At 40.1% G+C, this 18,760-nt stretch overlaps 2 protein-coding genes across 2 annotated transcripts; both read right to left on the bottom strand.

Annotated features, from left to right (window-relative positions):
• Positions 1–1,731: 1,731 nt before the first annotated feature.
• Positions 1,732–6,961, bottom strand: LOC100691393 (polyadenylate-binding protein 1). Its single transcript, XM_003452089.5, has 16 exons — positions 6,653–6,961; positions 6,112–6,338; positions 5,717–5,910; positions 5,442–5,557; positions 4,921–5,060; positions 4,726–4,820; positions 4,455–4,592; positions 4,149–4,244; positions 3,786–4,058; positions 3,572–3,662; positions 3,352–3,474; positions 3,098–3,240; positions 2,683–2,767; positions 2,459–2,589; positions 2,227–2,317; positions 1,732–2,114 (listed from the first exon to the last, which is right to left on the bottom strand). Exons 2-15 carry the CDS (start codon positions 6,302–6,304, stop codon positions 2,228–2,230), a joined length of 1,908 nt encoding a protein of 635 aa, XP_003452137.1. The 5' UTR covers positions 6,305–6,338; positions 6,653–6,961; the 3' UTR covers positions 1,732–2,114; position 2,227.
• Positions 6,962–8,025: 1,064 nt separating this feature from the next.
• LOC100691663 (14-3-3 protein zeta/delta) lies at positions 8,026–17,081 on the bottom strand. Its single transcript, XM_003452090.5, has 6 exons — positions 16,958–17,081; positions 14,715–15,026; positions 10,939–11,062; positions 9,653–9,816; positions 9,348–9,443; positions 8,026–9,098 (listed from the first exon to the last, which is right to left on the bottom strand). The coding sequence occupies exons 2-6, from the start codon at positions 15,015–15,017 to the stop codon at positions 9,045–9,047; spliced, it is 741 nt and encodes a 246-aa protein (XP_003452138.1). The 5' UTR covers positions 15,018–15,026; positions 16,958–17,081; the 3' UTR covers positions 8,026–9,044.
• Between the last annotated feature and the right edge of the window lie 1,679 nt (positions 17,082–18,760).

The raw sequence follows: 18,760 nt of genomic DNA, 5'->3' as shown, positions 1-18,760 counted from the left end.
CTGTAAACAGACAAACCTAATCCATGCAAGAGAGGATTACACTGTACACCATAGGTGCACACACAAGAGGAAGTGACAAGTGAGCGGATAAAAATTTTACACTTCTGATTATTAAATTAACTTTCACCCTCAACGCCATATTAAAACAAACCAAAAAGGAAAAAAATGTCTAGATTTGAAGCTAGGATTCCTTATAGACAAGCCTAATTATTGGGGCAGTTTGCCAAAAAGTCTGAATAAGACTGAAAATCATGTGGCAGCTGGAATCTAGGGTAAGCTGAAGGCTTTTAAATCAATAGATGCAGGTCAGTGTAAGCACAAAGTCCCTGTTCATGCTGTACATTGTATAGCTGCCTACACAGGACTAATCAGGCTACACAAGAACTTCATCCATATACCCCAAAAGAAAAACACAACCACAGTTAACACAAAGATCCCTCTGAGAACTGAAGGCACATAGAGCACCGATGGTGATTTACATGCATCTCTCAGTGAGGATGAAAGGTATTTAATGAAAATCCTTCCTCTGTGAACCATAAAATGATATGAACACACACCATAAGCAGCAAAGCTGGATAATCCTATGAAATCTCAGTGTAACATTGTTTTGGGTCACCCATATACTGGATTGGGTTTTGAAATATGTCCCACAGCTTAAAGCAAGGACTGAATCAGACAAGTGTGAGGGGAGATGCTGAAAGAACCTGGAGCATCTATAAAGCCAGAAGCTGGGGTTATCTATACAAGATATTTTAGTCCACTAGAGCAATCAGGCAGTAATCACTATGGTCTTGATAAAAACACAGATTCTAGGTGAAAAGGAATGTGTGATGAGGTGAGATTAAAGCACTCTGTTCCAAAATTTTAGGAAAAATAAGCATTTGACTCACATCTACATCCAAAAGTGCACAAAAATGGAACATTGGCTTGATAAAATGTTTTGTAGACATTTGAAGAAACAGGAACTCTATTCTGACTGCTGCCTCATCTTCATATAAACAAAATCATACAAAAAACCCTCTGCTGTGGTTGGAAAGTGTCACTGAGTAAGACAGAAGATGGGAAGAAAGAGCATATATACTACTATTAATAATTATAATGGTTCATTAATTTGTAGTGTAGGAACGTAAACACAGATTTTGAGGTATGAAGAACTGTAGAAACTTCAAGACAGGATACAATAAACAGATGACAACAGCACACATACCCACTAAGGGGTTCAGCACAGTACAACTGCTTGCTTTAAACTCATATCCAACTCAATTGTTAAGAGCTGACGAGACCCTTCTTCAAGTCTGCCCCACTATCAACCTTCAATGTTAATTTCGAATTTTTTAAATCAGTATTATCAGAATCTTGAAAGTGAAACATTTTTTTAATCCAGGAAAAAGTTTCTATGGAACAAAACAAGATCCAATCAGTCTGGATACCAATCAATTCAGCACATTGTTTGTCCTTTCATTTAATAGTCAATTTTTCTGCACGTAGTCCAGCAGGCCATTTTTTTTTTTTAGCTAAACAAGTATGAGATCAAATGTATGATGGACAGTTTACAGAAAAGTGTGTAATCTGAAAACTGCTGCCTGAGAGTGACACCTGGTGGAGGAAAGTTGCCTCTGCTTTAAAATAGAACCAATACATTAAATCAACTCTTGACAGCAAATAATTATGTATGACAACTGTATGTATCATTATGTATGTATGCTGACAACTGCAGTAATTCACTAAACAGAGAGCCCAAATTATTTATTGACAGTTTATTACAGCCAGTAGTTTACGATACAAATCACCTTCCAAGATGCCCAGCTGCCACGTTCCTGAAGTGGGTGGATATTCTGAGCACTGACACAGTAAAATGACATAAAACAGAGGAATGCATTCAAATTTAATCATCTCAATTTTCTCTATTTTGCTATTTTTTTTTTCAACAAATTTTTGTTTATGATCAAGGTCTAGTCAAACCATCCCTAGACCTGGCAGAGTCAATCGTTTTCTTTTTTTTTTTTTTTAAGAAATAATTTATCATTTTGCGATGTTTTCAGAGTTTTAGGTTTTTCAATGTTTAAGTTTTTTTTTCTTTTTCCATCGGTGAAGCAGGTTTCAAAATGCTCGATCTGCAAGAGAGAAAAACACAGGGCTCAAATACATATTTGCTTCTTCTCTTCAGTATGATTTACACACCAACAATTTATGAATGAACCTAAAATGTCTCTCCTGAGAACACACCTTAGACGCTGGGAACACCAGCAGGGGTGGAGGACTTCTGAGCAGCCTCCTTGGCCTGGTGGGCCTGGAGCACAGCAACAGCCTCATCCACCTGCAAAAGCATTACATTTATGAAACCAATATATATGTTGCACTTTCCATTAAACATCAGTTATGAGGTGCATAGGCCACCTGTAGCAATTTAATCGTTTACGAGATACCACATTTATTAGAAAATACTTGTTTCTCTAACCTTTGAGCGCAACGACTCAGGTGACTCAAGCATGTGAAGCAGCTCTGAGTTGTCAATCTCCAGCAGCATACCAGTGATCTTGCCAGCCAGGCTGGGGTGCATGTTCTGGATCAGAGGGAACAGACGCTCACCTAAGGAGAGGAAGAAGTCAACAATTAAATACTGAGTATAACGTGCCATGAGCATTTATATTTATTTCCTTATAATCTGAGAGAATTATTTACCCAGCATCTGCTTCTGTTCCTGAGGTGGGGCTGCAGCCAGCATGGAGGCAGTTAGAGGCTCCTGTCCTTGGACATGGACTGCCGGCTGAAGGAGGAGGAGGAGGGGGGTTAATGACTACACAACCACACCTTTACAACTTGAAGCAGAGCCTGAATTACAATGACCCATATAGTCATGAATACTTGTATTAGTTTTTGCTTATTAAGCAGCACATAACTGTTCCAGGTTCTAAAGTCTGAACCCCACTTGGGGAGAGGGGAAAATAAAATTTAGATTTAAAAAAAAAAAAAAAAAAAAAAAACTCCGTAGGACTGCATTTAATGTGGAATATCCTGAAAGTGTACATTTAGAAAATTTGCAGTAATTATATTTATGAATTACATCCACTGAAATCAAAGTCAGTGGCATTCTTACCTGCTGCATGGTGACCTGTGGCTGGGAGGCCATGTGCTGCTGAGTGTTGCGCACACCAGCTGCATATTTGTACTGCGGCATGGCACGCACTGGGGCTGCGGCAGCTGAAGCATTGGCAGGGCGCTGGTTGACCGCCTGTGTGGCTGCAATGACAACAGCAAGCGGAGCCTAATCAAAACTGCAACAACTCATCATCGGCTCATGAGGAGACTAAATGCATCTGATTCCTGTCAAGTCAAAGATAAAATACTTACGGATACGCTGAGAAGCCATCATGCGTGGGACCTGGGTGTTGGTGGTGGCAGCTGCACGGATGGTGTTTAAGGGCTGAGGCCTGGGTGCTGTTGGGCGCATAGCATTGGGCATGTTCTGGAAGTCTAAAAGGGGGGGGGGGGGGGGGGGGGGCAAACAGTCATTAGTCTTTAGCTCTTTAAGTAAAGGCTGCATACGCATAATCTACATGTAATCACTTACGCTGAGGACGCACTCCTTGAGTGGCCCAACGGGGGCCAGGGCGCAGCTGGGCCAGCTGGTTGGCAGAGTAGTATGCAGCACGGTTCTGAGCCTGAGAAGAATCAAGACATGTCATTAGTTACTGCTACTCCAAAAAACACAGCACACTGGTACAGTTTACCAAAACAGAGTTTTATGTCATGCAAAAGTACTAAATAGGATGTTGTTGACTCACCTGTGGGATAGCCGCCATGAAATATCCTGAGGGTGGAGCAGGCTGGTATGGGTTAAGGACAGGGTTGGGCACAGCTCGGACAGTGGCCATCCTTTGCATGTACTGGTTGGTTAGATGAGCCTGACGCTCCTCTTTCCGCTGGGCAAGGGCCACATACAGTGGCTTTGTAGCCACAATACGCCCATTCATCTCTGTTACAGCTTTAGTGGCCTCTTCTGGAGAAGAGAAGCACACAAAGCCAAAGCCTTTGCTCCGTCCACCCTCCATCATCACCTAGGGAAACAAAAAAAAATGGGTTAGCATTTTGTCTAATTATTGCCTTGTTAATTTCAAGATCACAAATAAACCCCTCAAAGCTTCTACCTTAGCACTTGTTATGGTGCCAAATGGGGAGAATTCTTTGCGCAGACGCTCGTCATCAAGGCCATCATCCAGGTTCTTCACATACAGATTGACACCCTGGTACATGGAAAATCACAATGAAATTGAACAAATGAACTGTTGGACGGTAGTGCAGCATTCCTGCTACTGTCCTTCGGTTATGCTCCAACATCACAGCAATGAAATTAAATACTGCACCACTCAGACGCAAGATAGCTCTCCTTAAATTGTTCTTGTGACACAATGTGGTGCATGAAAGTGCTCTAACCAAGAAATGGGCCAACAAACCTGATATCTGGTCATGCGATCCTGTTTCATCTGCTCAAATTTGCGTTTGAGCTCATTCTGCCGCTCCCCTTTCTTCTGTGCACGGCCCACATAGACTTGCCTGCCATTCAGTTCTTTACCATTCATTTCATCTACAGCCTACAACAAAACAAAAGTCATGATTAGGTGTGGATTCAAAGAAAAAAAAAAAAAACTACAGCAAGTGCCTTTTTTAAAGCCTCTGGAGATACCAAAAGTCCCCTGCCCCCCAAGAAAGAAGAAAGCTGTTAACCTTCTGGGCATCTTCATGCCTCTCGAAGCTGACAAAGCCAAATCCCTTGGATTTGCCACTTTCATCAGTCATAACCCGGATACTGAGGGCAGGCCCTACAAAACACAAGAGCTAATCAACACATATAACACAGCAAATCACACTAACAGCATTTGTGATTATTAAAAGTGTGTCTCTGAAATCTTGCCATCTTACCATATTTGCTAAACAACTCCTTCAGCTTCTCATCATCCATGTCCTCACCAAAGTTCTTGATATAAACGTTAGTAAACTCTCTGGCTCGTGCTCCAAGCTCAGCTTCCCTCTCTTTACGCGATTTGAAGCGCCCAACAAATCTGTTAATAACATGACATCCAAAATTTATTTTCTAACTTCATCAAAATATATTCTGATAAAGTTTAAATCAAATACAATGGGGTGAAAGTCCTCCTGTGTTGGTAAAATGAGCGTCAGACATTGAAGGGAGCATTTTGGAAAACAACATACAGCTTATGTAATAAGGAGTGATAACTCTAGAGCTACTGCGATAAGTGAACTTCACTGCTTCAAACCAAAATGTAATAAATCCTATCAGCTCAGTTCCCTCACATGATTTATAACCAAGCTCTATAACAAAGAAGGTACATTAGGCAAAAAGGGAGAACAAGATGCAGTCACACACAAACTTTGATCACACTCCTTCAAACACAGACTTGTACAACAGTAGGCACACTTACACTTTTCTGTCATTGAGCAACATGCCGTTCATTTTCTCAATGGCCCGTTCAGCAGCTTCATGGGTCTCAAAGTGCACAAAGCCGTAACCCTTTGAGCCATTTTCATCACAAACCACCTTGGAGAAGGAAGATTTTAGGAGGTCAAACCCATTCACAAACAACATGCATTCCACACAATTGAAACTCCGCCGTCTTTAAACGGTCCAATCATTAGTCATGCTAATTAGTTGATTTCATATACAAAAGACAGGCAGGAAAATAGCACCGCAGGATACCTTGCAGGACAGGATATTTCCAAATGCAGAGAAGGTATCATACAGGGCCTTGTTATCGATAGATTTGTCCAGATTCTTGATGAAGATGTTTCCCACCCCACTCTTCCTCAGCGAGGGGTCACGCTGAGACCACATGATACGGAGAGGCCTGCCTTTTATTACATCAAAGTTCATGGTGTCCAAAGCTCTTTCGGCTAAAACAAATAAACAGATATGTTGCACTTACTTCCATTTTCTTCGCGATTTCATTATTCTGGTACTATGGCATGTTGACAATTTAATAAAGCGCATGTTTAAAATTAAAGATAAAACGAGGTAGCACGATACATGTTCAAAATGGAGTCTGACAGTACCACATTTCCTTACATGCTCTACATAGATTGCGGTAAACTTACCGTCAGCTGGCTGTTGGAAGTTCACATAGGCATAGCCTAGGGAGCGACGGGTGATCATGTCTCTGCATACTCTAATGGAGAGGATGGGTCCAGCCGGGCTGAATTTCTCGTATAGCATGGCTTCGGTAACGTCTGGGTGCAGGTCTCCCACATACAGGGAGGCCATCGGGTAGCTAGGCGCGCTGGGATTCATGGCTGGCGAAGCGTGTTCTCAGGCTACGTCTCAACTGCAAGTTCGATATTTTGAGGACAATCGTCAACCAAAATCAGCCTTTTAAGATTGGAGAGATTATTTCTCTCCGTCTCTAAACCAATGCAGGCAGTTATCGCTTAACCGTTAACAACGTGGGCTAGTTAGCGTGATTAGCAAAATGTCGGAGCGTGGCCTAACCGATGTGACTGGCCCAAATTGAAATTTCAACTTTCTCAATCACTTAAAGCGCTCAAATTTCGGTAGCTCGCGAAACAAATGCTATAATTAACACGTATGCCTGAAAGGACAACGGACTTAAACGTAAAAAACAAGTAGTTAACAATATACCTGGCTAAAGTTAATCGCCCACGCTTTCAACAATGAGGCTAACAGTTTAGCTTGCTAACGTTCTTCTCGTTCCGTCTTTCTTTCTTATCCGTTGGCAGCGTCTTCTTCGCGTTGCTTGAGTTGGCAAATCAAATCCTGCTTCACCGATTTTTGTTTTTCTTATAAAAATATGTCTGCGTGTGCTCTCTAGCTTTTGGTTTGTTTCATAATAAAATGTGTGCCGAGACTAGCCCCAGAGCACACCCTACGCAGACGGATTACAGGATTGAAAGAAAGGTCGGCGGAGGTTGTTTCCCTGTTCCACTCGAAACCACGGCGCGTTTGCTACCAATGCTTGACGTCACATATCTCGCGATATTTGAACTCTAATTTACAATTAAAAATCTCTCGTATAATCTGTCTCATAAACTTTTAAGATTTACTGTTTTCTACACCTTACGAGGCTTATTTGTTGAGTTATATGTTCAACATCGTATTCTAATTGGCGTGTATTGAAGAATTTCTTGTGATTATTCGCCTTTAAAAGCGAGGGGAAAGGCACTGCAAGGGCATACTTGTATGTTATTGCTTTATTCCGCAGTCACGCTACAAGTGAACAAATCGTTACATGCGGTGGTAGTACGCTTGTTCCCACGAGGATCGGCAATATACAGCTGTAGGGGGTGACAAAGCACAGACCACGGACATTTGGGGCAGAGACTACTTGTGTACTAAACAACGCTACTTCCATCACGTTTCGGTCAGCCATTGCCATTTCTGATTACTGAGACGTGGTCCTGGAAAACAGTTATATCTAAAATATAAACCGTTATCCTTCACATGCAGTGAACATGTAACCTTTGTCACACTACAAGGAAGATAAGCTGAGGGACACTCCCAAGTCATTTATTGCACTCGTGTTCATTGGAGGGTTGGTTCTGAGAGATGCCGCAGCAACTCAGCATTCCTCTGACATGGCTGTGCTCTGGGCGCTCACAGCTAAGGCAGTGGAGCCGCAGACACACCCAAGGAGCCGTGCAGCACAAATTTTTCGTTTTTCCTTAATCTAGATTTTCAAGTATTCTCAGCTAAACAACACACGTGTACTTCTAAGTCCCATCAAACAGCTTTCAGATGTGTATAAGGCGTTTTAGTGTTTGAATTTCTCCATCTCCAGATGTGGTCTGTGTTGTAGAGTAGTTATTTACCTGTATTTGTAACTAATCCATCATATTAGATTCTGCATGTCGTTTATAATGCTGTGTGGAAAAAAGGTGGGTATAGTGGTTTTGTAGAGGACTTGTAACACAAATCCCACACTCTAAAACCACAGTCTAGAAATGTTACAGCACTACAAGACCACCAATGTAGCAATTGAAATGGACACATTAAACTTAAATTATTTTTTTTATTCCACTTACATGAAATTACACATTTCCCCCAAAAATTACAGTTATGCTTGGGTGTCCTGTAAGAAAATTCCAAAGACAGACAAAGCTAACCAGCCCAACAACAACCTTCTTTACTCCTCCAAAAACTACTTCTTACCACCATGCAGTTCAGGCAAGTACTGAGAAAAAGGGAAAAAACAAAACAAAATGTCTTAATTTGAAAAAGCATTAATTAGATACGCAGATGGATCTTTTTTTTTCTTTTTTTCCTTTTTTTTAACTGCTGTGCCAATACAAAACAGCAACAATACAAGCTTGTGTGCTCGTGCTCTTTTGTTCTTCAAAGTTTTCTATACCTCATAACCGATGCATAAAAATACAAGAGCAGTTCACCAAAAACAAACAAAAAAGATAGTAAGAGTAGAAAGTTGAGCAACAGTATGTGGAATGTAACCTTGTCTTCCAACTAAATCTTGGCTTCCTTCTCCCAATCACATCTTCACTGTCTTTACCTCTGCTGTTATTCCCCTTGCCACGTACAAACTCAGTTGTTGTCACCTCAAATATAAGGAGGCAGCTCCTGTTTTTGTCAAGCACAAATGCGTCATCAAAGGATGGTCAAAAACAGCACCGTTAATGAGTAGTACAGCACATACAGCTTAAATATTTTCTTACTTCTACAAACTTAACCTGCTGCATGTTTCATGAGTTTAAGAACCTGCCCTTTCACCCAGCACCTTAATAATGGAACACCCAAAAACATCTAAACCCAAACACTTTTACCCTCCCACCACACCACTTGAATTCCCCTCCCCTGCCCATCCCCTTTCCCCACAGTTACTACAAAAAGAAGGAATAGTAAACCAATGGGAATGAGATGAGTACTGAGAGACCTTAGATAGAAAAAAGATGGAAAGAGCTGGATGACAATGATCAAAATGAGGTGGTCTCAGTGTTGATGATCATGATGAAGATGAGCCAGGACGATGGCAGGACAACAGGGATGACTACGGGGGTCTGGCTCAATCTCTTGGCTCTGAATCCTCGCCTTCAACCTGGTTGTCCGAGGTCCACAGCTGTGGAAAGAGAAGGAGCAGTGAGTGGGAAGAAAGGAATTAAAGACCCGGCAGAGGAAAGGCAAACATGCAAGGACAGCAAAAATCATTAACATCTAATCTTAAAGGAATGTTAAAATACAGACCTATGTTAAATAACTTATTTATGATCTTACCAGAGCTGACCACAAAGTTTTAGTTTGAGTCCTGTAAATCATTTTGTGAAGAAAAATGTCATTTCAGTAGTAAGATTTAAGAAATGTAACTTACCGTCAAATTATCTCTCAATAGCTGCATGATTAGTGTGCTGTCTTTGTATGAGTCTTCACTCAGGGTGTCAAGCTCTGCAATGGCATCGTCAAAGGCCTACAGGGTTCAAAAACACAGTTCGGTGAGATTTTGATAGCCTAAAACAAGCTGTTGTGTTTGTGTACACAGGCTTTAGCTGTCATTTGTATTTAACAGCAAATTTACACTTGAGTTCTCAAAGACTGATACCAGAGAAATAACATTACAGTTAGCACTTTAAAATCTCCAGAAATGTAAAAAGAAGCTATGTGGAGTAATGAGTTCACCTGCTTGGCGAGCTTGCAGGCTTCTTCAGGTATGTTGAGGATCTCATAGTAGAAAACTGAGAAGTTAAGGGCAAGACCAAGACGGATTGGGTGTGTGGGCTGCATTTCACTTTTGCTGATATCAAAGGCGGCTTGGTAGGCTTCCTGTGAATTTGAAATGATGCCTGAAAGAGAAAGGAAAGGGCAGTGGAGCTGTGAGACTTACAAATGTGGAAAACTTAAAACCGAGTGTCAGATAGCATTTTTTTTTTTTTGTTAGTCGATATGCAAGCAGTAGTAAAACATTTAGTTCTCTCTTAACACCCCCATCATTACATTTTTTAAAATTTATTTATTTATTTTTAATATCATGATACAAGTCTGAGGTTAAATCGCCCACCCCTTCAACAGACAGGCAACACCTTTCTGTGGCATTAAGGCCTTTACAGTTCCTGCTGGGTGGAGGCCAGAAAGGAGGAGGCTTTTTCAAACCATTTACCACAGTTGTCCTGTTCACACACATATCTGACTGGTTTAACCCATGGGGACCAGCACAGACTTCATTATGCATTTAAAAAAAAACAAAAACAGAACTTAATATAAAACTAGACTGTATAAAAGTATAAACTACAATTTTCAGTATTAGTAGAATTTAGTAACTTTAAAGAGACCATCAAAGAGGGAATGCATTAGTCTCATTTGTAGACACTAGCATGCTTTCTTTTCTTTCCCCTAACCACTAGGGGGCATCTGGGTCTAAAAAAAAATAAATAAATAAAAATGTAGGAAATCCCTGAAAGGACCACAATGGTTTGATCCCAAGAAAAATATTCAAGTAATCCAAGCTGGTCACTGTAGACCAAATAAAAGGAATCTTATTTAAAAAAGGAAAAAAGAAAAAAAAAAAGAACCTATGCTTCAATGTAATCTTTTCCAAAGTTTTCTAAAAACTGACAGCAACTACCAAAGATCTTTTAGCCCTTAGTACATTATCCTACCTCTTACTCATGGAGGACATTTTGACACTTCAGAATCAGAATCTCTATTGTCATTGTAACAAGTCAACAAAATAAAGTGCAGTCCCTGTGGTGTCAAGAGAAAAAGGTTTAAATATAATTACAAAAGAATAGTATAAAGAAAAGAGGTAGAACACAGTCATTCAGTACACTCAGATACTTTCACAAGATCAAGAAGTCTGTTATAAATCTAACAGCAACAGTTAACTGATATCTTATCTAATATGTATATTCCAGTTTATCTCAGTCAGCCAAAGATCTAAACCATCACTATACTGAAATGGAGCTTACCTTTCTTGTTGTCTCCTGTAGCCACCTCCGCTAAGTAGCGATAGTAATCGCCTTTCATTTTCAAGTAAAAGACTTTACTCTCTGCTGCTGTAGCGTTTGGAATAAGATACTTGTCCAAGAGACCCTGTTTGAAAACAAAAACAGACAGCACAGTTTTAGAAAACAATGGACTAAGATATTTAATATAATAAACATGTTCTCTAATATATGTAAGCCCGTTTTACAACATAAAAGCCAAAATAGCAGTGCTCATTTGTGACCTTTATTGTAAATGTATGCATAATGCATTGACAAAAAATTGCATTTTTACATCACATGCTGTTAATATTCCATTTCTACTCATCACTTGTTTCCCGAGCCTACAGGAGGAGCTAAATGTATTTCTGCCTAGTCCAATTAAAAACAAAAACAAACAAAAACCCAACACAGCCATCACTTTAAGGAGTAATTAAGGGTAGATGCATGCTGGCTACAATCAGTAGCCTCTAGGTTTGAGCCTCAGATTTTTGGCTAAGCAACATCACAGATGCTTCAGGGACCATGGCAAGTGGAGAGGGGGTGTGTGTCAGAACGTGGTAACACTCAAAGCATGGGGGGAACAGGGAGGGACGGGCTGAATGGACAAGTCTGGAGTAAAGATGGTTGAGATGGGAAATTTGTGGCTGAGGAAAAAAAGAGGGCGTGGATGAAAAGCAACAGGGGTGGAGGAGGAGGAGGAGGAGAAAGCCAGGCTGCTGAACTCCTGATGAGCTTTTGCTTAGAAGTAGGTCACTCAGAACCCAGCTCAGGTCTTCACCGCAGAAGGATGCACCACTTGGTACCCTACTTCTGAGGGTAACGTGAATGCTAGCAGGCAGGGAACAGAATACCTTTCTTTAGTGGGAGTGTGCCTTAAAACATGTTGGTAATGTGCTATATTAAAGAGCAATGAAACGATATTAAACATTAACGGTAAATGGTAAATGGACTGATTCTTATATAGCGCTTTTCTACTCTCCCGGAGTACTCAAAGCGCTGTATACAACGATGAATAAATACTTTAATTTTAATTTTAATGTAGTTTCCATCTGGCCATTTGCACTTCTCACAAGAGCTATGCAATAAAGAGATTAAAGATGGCAAAGCAGAATTGTTCCTTGTAGCATTGGTGACCAAATGTTAAACCTCCATTAAAATAACAGCATCTTGATTTGTATGTTTTCACAGGTCCTAAATATGACCTCCAAAAACATGATGAGCTGAGCTTCGTTCCTTGGGAAAAATAAATGTTGCAAGATGAAAATACATTACAAAAATGGTCTAAAAGCATTTCCTCAGTGCTGTTACACTGATGTGACTGAACAGGGAAGCCCTCTGGGATGTCAATGTAACTACAACCATGGCAGGCATGATGGGAGTAAATTAAAAACAAAAAAACCCCCCAACAACAACGTATATTTTCAGCAACTCTGCTTTCATTACATTTTTATCTTAATTTCTATCCCCAAGTTAAGAACAGAGTTATTACTAAAATATGGAATAACTTAATATTTCTAAACATAGTCACGACAGTAATGCACAAACTATGTCTGCATGGAGATTCCTTCCAGTTAACACGCGTTTTCCTCATCTTATTCATGCCAGTGAGAGTGAGCATCAGGGTGTGTGCACACGTGTATGTGCAGGCACCATGAGGCAGGAGCACTCACTGCTACAATTTTATTATGTAACAAGTACTAACATCACATTACTTAAAACCAACTTTAAAAGAAGAAATTTAAGTGAAATGTTTTGCATCCCCAGTAATGTTTGCACTTTCTGTAACAACCACTTTCTTGTCCTGCTACTAAGAACAGGAATAAACATGTCTTTAGACTGGGCCAGATGAAAGCTCACACAAACTAGTCCACTTAAAGTATGCACTGCTGGTGCACTTGTCCCACACCCCTTATGTGCTCATTTGGCTCTCTCTTTCAGTCCCCATAAGGCTTTTTGGCGGAAGTGGAGAGCAGTGAGCCAGAATATTTGTAGCTTAGCCTCTGTCATTATAGGATTAGGGCTCAATGAGTCACCAGGCAGATAATGCGCAGGGTAAGAGATGAACAGAAGCAGAGCTCCAACAGATGGATAGAGTACTTAATATGTTTGCAAAAATTATAAAAAAATAGTTAAGACAAAAACAAGTGGCTAAGATCAGTAGAAAAAGTAACTATTACTGGAGTTAACAAATGCATCTTTTTCAAAAAGCCTTTAACACTTCATCTGGTAAAACAATGTAGATGCAGCAACCTGATCAAGCCAAAAGAAAGATGAGGGCTTTGTAACCCTCCAAACAGATAACCATGTGTGCATTTATATTCCCAGTAGGGACATGTACGATTAGTCATCTAATCATTACTATTGTCACTAGCTGGTACCAGATGTAATATTTGTTTCATCTAATTGTCTTACATTTTACTTTATAACCGCTGCCGGTAATAGCGTGTCCTAATGTTATGCATACATCTGCCACCAGATCAAGCGTAGTTGGTGAGAAACGCCAAAAAACGTTAATCTTGGCCTGATTTTTTTTGTTAACACCATTATTGTTAGTTCTTTTAAAAGCCCCCCCCCAAAAAAAAAAAATATATATATATATATATATATATATATATATATATATATATATGAATGAGAGAGAGAGAGAGAGAGAGAGAGAGAGAGAGACAAGCAGCATAACTGAGCTCTCTTTGAGAGGTGGATTTGCTTTCCCTTCTTTATAGGGTGAGGAGTTCAGTCACTCAGGAGGGGCTCAGAAGAGAGCCATTCCTCCTCCACATCAAAAGGAGCCAGCTAAGGTGGACAGGGGCTGTCCTACCCGAAGGAGGCCCCAGGGTACATGAGTGCATTATGCAAGGTGCCTCACAGTTGGGCAGGCTTGACTCATTACTGAAGAATGTGATTAACGTTTTAAAATAGCTTTTGCTTAGTGGTTTTTGTTTTTTTAGTTGAACAGTTCTTAAATTTAATCTAATATCTGAGTGTTTTTGTTTTTAAATAGCCACTCAGTCTTTTTTTTTCGCCTCATTTAGTCGACAAAGAAATTAGTCACCAGGAACATCCCTAATTTTCATCATGCTAAACTTGGAATCTCGAGTTTACTTCAACTGAAGAGTGCAAAGTAGAGACTCTTTGTAATACTTACAGAATCCTTCTGTAATCATATTTTTGGGCATCAAGATAAACACCCTTTCCACAATGGTACAGAAGCTGAAGTAAAAATACAGCAAAGCTGACTTTGCCCAGAGGACAAGTAAAGTATGTTAGGATATTCAAATGAGAAGATGCTGATAGACTCATTACATACATCAGTAAGGTCAAATGCAAACCACTATTACTGGGATGATCTTTAACAATAACTCAATTATGTTCTAGCATTGAGGTCACAGCAAGGATGGTGTACTGTTAGACTGAATTATTTCTATTGCCGCCGCCGCCCCCCCCCACACACACACCTGGGGAACACAGTTCATGCTAATCTTTAAACAAATTCCCATTATTTTCCTGTGCCTTTGCTGGAATATTTGTGTAACAAATTTTAATGACTGAGTTTATCATTTCAAAGGTTCTCTCGACCCTCTGCATCTCCTCCATCTCAACATCCATTAGTCTGTTGTGAGGCCTTTCTGCTCATCACTACTATTTTCAGCTTCAATAGCCCATTTCCTAGTACGACAGCATCCACCATCCCTCCGCTGTCTCTAACCCCCCCCCAACCTAAAAGAAAAAATAATGAATTAATAATAAATTAATCTCACCAGCACATCATGGCAGATTTCTTTCAGCTCTGTCTCAATCTTCTCCCGGTATTCCTTGGCTAAGGCTACCTTCTTTTCAGAGCCCTCGGTCTTCTGCTCAATGCTGGAGACCACGCGCCACGAGGACCGACGGGCACCCACCACATTCTTGTATGCCACTGACAACAGGTTGCGCTCCTCGTTCGACAGCTCCTGGCCTTCCTCTGTCACAGACTTCATCAGAGCAGCCATGTCATCATAACGCTCAGCCTGCTCGGCCAGCTTGGCCTTTTGCACCAGTTCCTTCTGAGGTGCCTCAGACATGACTGTTCACTGGAGAATGGGGAACATAGAAAAGGACAGGTTGAAATCAGTTAAGTTAAAAAGTAGTATAATAACTCTTCTGTTCCACCAGCAGATACAATTTTTCATTTCAGGGTCATTTAATGAGTCAAAGTGGAAATACATCAATGAATGTGGGTCCTAAAAAAGCTGTACACAGCACCTAACACGTTTAATTGAGTTTCCCCCCGTCTTTCAGTACTTTTACAAGGAACAACAATGAGGCATACCGTGGAAGTTATAAGTTTTTCCTGTCATTTGAAGGATTTATTTATAGTCATAAAGAAAGACTGTGTGACTGACTGAAAAAACCCCTGAAATATTTCTGTTTTAGGGATATCTGTGCTTAAATGAGAAGACTAGTAAACAAAGCTGTAGATATATTTAAATATGCCAACAAAGCCTGCACAGCAACACTACAAGTAGCCACCTAAGCATCTTGTACAGTATTAGCCCCGCAAGTTACAGTGCAATGTGAGATCCTGTAGGCTTGTAACAGCCGAACTGTGGAATACCAGCTAGAGTTTACAGCCTAAAGCACTATGTAGACTATGCACACATCAACACATAGGAATTGTCATTACTATGTCAATAGCTTACATCCGATTGACCTATCAAAAACAGCCAGTGGGTTTACACAAAAATCAATCCCTTTTTTCCATTCCAGAGTACATGTAGTGTAGTGTGTTCAGATCCATCGTAACATACAGAAAATAATGCATTTCTTTTTTCAGTTCCAATCTTTGGCCAAATAAGCTAGGAATTTTTAAAAGTTATTATAACCGTCATGTTATCCGTAAGTAAACGACTTTTTATAACCGTAGGAGGACAAGTGTGTGAACAAGGAAGTCGATCTTTGCCCGTCAGTGTACCCCTGGCCTAGGAGCAGAATGCACCATGTTAATATACATCGACTTTAATCGGTAAATAGATGTGCAGAAGGGATGATAAGAATAATATAATGCCAAGAGATAATTTAGTGGACACCGTACGGACAAAAATAAGAACTCTGATGCGCCCCTCTGTTCCTCCGGTACACACACACCACACCCTTCCCTGTACCTGTGGCTTGCCTAAAAAGCGGAAGCTAAAGTGCGCAAAGTAAAGCATGCTTGGACACACTATACTGGCATTAAAGTCACTATTGTAGTCGATACTGACCCAAAAGCTTTTCTCGTAAACTCAAACACACAATCTCACCGTAGAAACGCAATTCAGTGAATGAAAAACAACCGCTACATTCAGGCCCGCGTGACTCGTTTCAAGTATGGCCCCGTCTATTTCCTGAAAGACTAACGCCAAGCAAAAGTCTTGCATAAATGTGACTACTTCATAGGTAGCCCGTCATGCTCACAATGTCAAATAAAATATCTCCACACAATGTTAACTACAAGAATACAAGGAAAAACAGGAGACAGCTGAGTAGGCGCGACGCCTTTAAAAAGGTGTATCGCAGTTGAATTAAGCTAGCTGCTCGCCTGGTGGCACACAAGAAAATACATTTCAATTTACTTCGTTTTTCCTTTCAATAGTAGGCACCTAGTTGTAAAAACTTTCAATTTATGATGACAAGCATCACACCGCTTAATTAATAAATCGCTAAATACCCTCGTTTTAAACAAAATGTGCCGTTTGTACGAGTGCCAAAATTTCAGAGCTTCAATTCTTCGACAGACACGCCTTCTCCGTCTGCCATTTCCTTTTGAAACCAGACATTAGCCATATCCCACACTGTAACGTTAGCTAAGCTAGCCATGCCATTGTTCTTTAGATTGATGAGCGTCGCCGCTAGACGCAACCCTGCTACCAACTGGAGACAATGAGTCTCTATAGCTAGTCTGATTAATGAAAAGTCAGAAGACCTTAAGATGATACATACGAGTTTCAAAATTCACTTTTAAAAGCTGCAAGTCATTTCATACCTGAGTATTGGCAGATGTCAGTGTACCAAGCCACAGCTGATTCTCTCAGCCGCCCGACTGAATGCAGTCCACGGGGTTTCCTTCCAATCACATCAGTCCAAGGCACTGCCGGAGAAAAGGAGGGCTGACGTCAAACGTTACCATGACAACCAAAGCAAAGTACTATGGAAGTTGTAGTTCACCATTACTTCTCCAGTCTTTGTGAGGCAAATGAGTGCATATAATGTAGTTGACAAAAGCACCCTTTGAAGATTTTGCAGTTCATTATTTTACCGCTATGGTACAGGCACTTGTGATTAAGCTTATTTTATTGACTCCAGCAAGCGGAGAATTCCTCTTAATAAGAAAGTCAACATCAGTGATATATGCAACATACAGATGTCTTACTGTATATCATCATTTTGTATAACAGTAGAGACTGCAGACACCAAACACTAAGAGGAAATGTCAGTCACTGAATGACACTTCAGTAGCTATATATATACAGCTTAATTTTTATTACAAGAACTATGTCCCTCACTCAAACGCCTCTGTGATATTTCCTCAAAATAAAATATTTTCAATAAGATTATTTGCTAAGGATGCTGAGGGCATCACAAACTAGAACACAGGACACGGTTACAGTATATCTTGCTTAACAGAAACTACTATTTCTGCATTCTGGTTGGTTTCCAAGGGGAGAGAGTAAAGCTATTTTTGCCCTGTCACATGTTTTCCCCTTGGGCCAAGATTTCAAGCTTGTAACCTATTTAAGAGCAGAGCAGATAGATAGGTGCAGAAACTCATAGGCATAAATGCAAGGAAGAAAAAAGATCTTCACACTTGTCAGTTTGTGGTCCAGGAAGGGCGTAGCACCAAACCAGAGGCATTTCGTAGAAAGGGGAAAAAAAAATAAGATTAAGCTGAGTGATTGCTTACGTGTAACCGGTCGGGTGAGTTCTCACTCAGTCCATCAACCTTATCCACAGAACTTGAATGCACATGCACACACATGCACAAGATGAATGGGTACACTGCAAAAATTCAGTTGTCACAGGGCTACTCAGCTTATGTAACATCTCTGATTGAAACCTTAAAGTGCTACAACAGAGTCTGATGGGTGTAATTAATCAATAAAAACAGAACTAAACTAGACAATTAATAAAGGGATTAAAAAATAAAACAACTAAATTTTGATCTTGGATCTACATGTCTTAGTAAAGGTAGGTACTCCTAAAAATCCTGCAGGGTATTTAGATTTCACAATGCTGACGTGGTCCTTCAAAGGTGAGTGACGTATCAAGAGTTTGTTATTTGCAGGATAATTTATTTATGAATTATTCATTGACAATGGCAAAAAAAACCCTCAAATGATCATTAAAGACAAATTAAATGAAACCAATCCTTCTAAAGTGAAAAATACAGATTAACATTTAAGTATGTAGATTGGACAATATGTAATATATATTTGGAGGTGTAGTCACATACATGATACCTGTAGTAGAGTACAGTTTCACATGGAGTTTTATACGCCTGTAACTTTGAAATTATATTTAACAAACTCTAACTTCTATCACTTTAATGGCATTTCTAGAAATGTAGGAATGGCTATATTTTCTTCAATCAAAATGTGCTATCTATTGCATGAGCAATTGTGATATCATTGTGTAAAAAATTAATATCATATTATGAAATAACCCCAACATAGAATCAAGTCTTTTGCAGTCTCTTATCTTGTATATGGTCTTTTGTGGTTGTAGTCAGGGAAGAGACAATGAGAAAAGCTGTTTTAAGGCCTTCTTCACAAAACCTGTTGGTCCAGCA

This window comes from Oreochromis niloticus, linkage group LG11, assembly GCF_001858045.2.
Source record: "Oreochromis niloticus isolate F11D_XX linkage group LG11, O_niloticus_UMD_NMBU, whole genome shotgun sequence".
Lineage (NCBI taxonomy): Eukaryota > Metazoa > Chordata > Actinopteri > Cichliformes > Cichlidae > Oreochromis > Oreochromis niloticus.
This window is presented reverse-complemented; position numbering and strand designations above follow the sequence as displayed.

Excerpts from the sequence above, each read along its gene's own strand:
- LOC100691393 (XM_003452089.5), bottom strand. The coding sequence starts at position 6,304 with ATGAATCCCAGCGCGCCTAGCTACCCGATGGCCTCCCTGTATGTGGGA. Across the intron at positions 4,593-4,725 it reads GGCATGAAGATGCCCAGAAG|GCTGTAGATGAAATGAATGG; the intron begins GTTAACAGCTTT and ends GTTTTGTTGTAG. Across the intron at positions 4,059-4,148 it reads GCACCATAACAAGTGCTAAG|GTGATGATGGAGGGTGGACG; the intron begins GTAGAAGCTTTG and ends TTGTTTCCCTAG.
- LOC100691663 (XM_003452090.5), bottom strand. The coding sequence starts at position 15,017 with ATGTCTGAGGCACCTCAGAAGGAACTGGTGCAAAAGGCCAAGCTGGCC. Across the intron at positions 9,817-10,938 it reads TACAGGAGACAACAAGAAAG|GCATCATTTCAAATTCACAG; the intron begins GTAAGCTCCATT and ends TTTCTCTTTCAG. Across the intron at positions 9,444-9,652 it reads CCTGCAAGCTCGCCAAGCAG|GCCTTTGACGATGCCATTGC; the intron begins GTGAACTCATTA and ends TGAACCCTGTAG.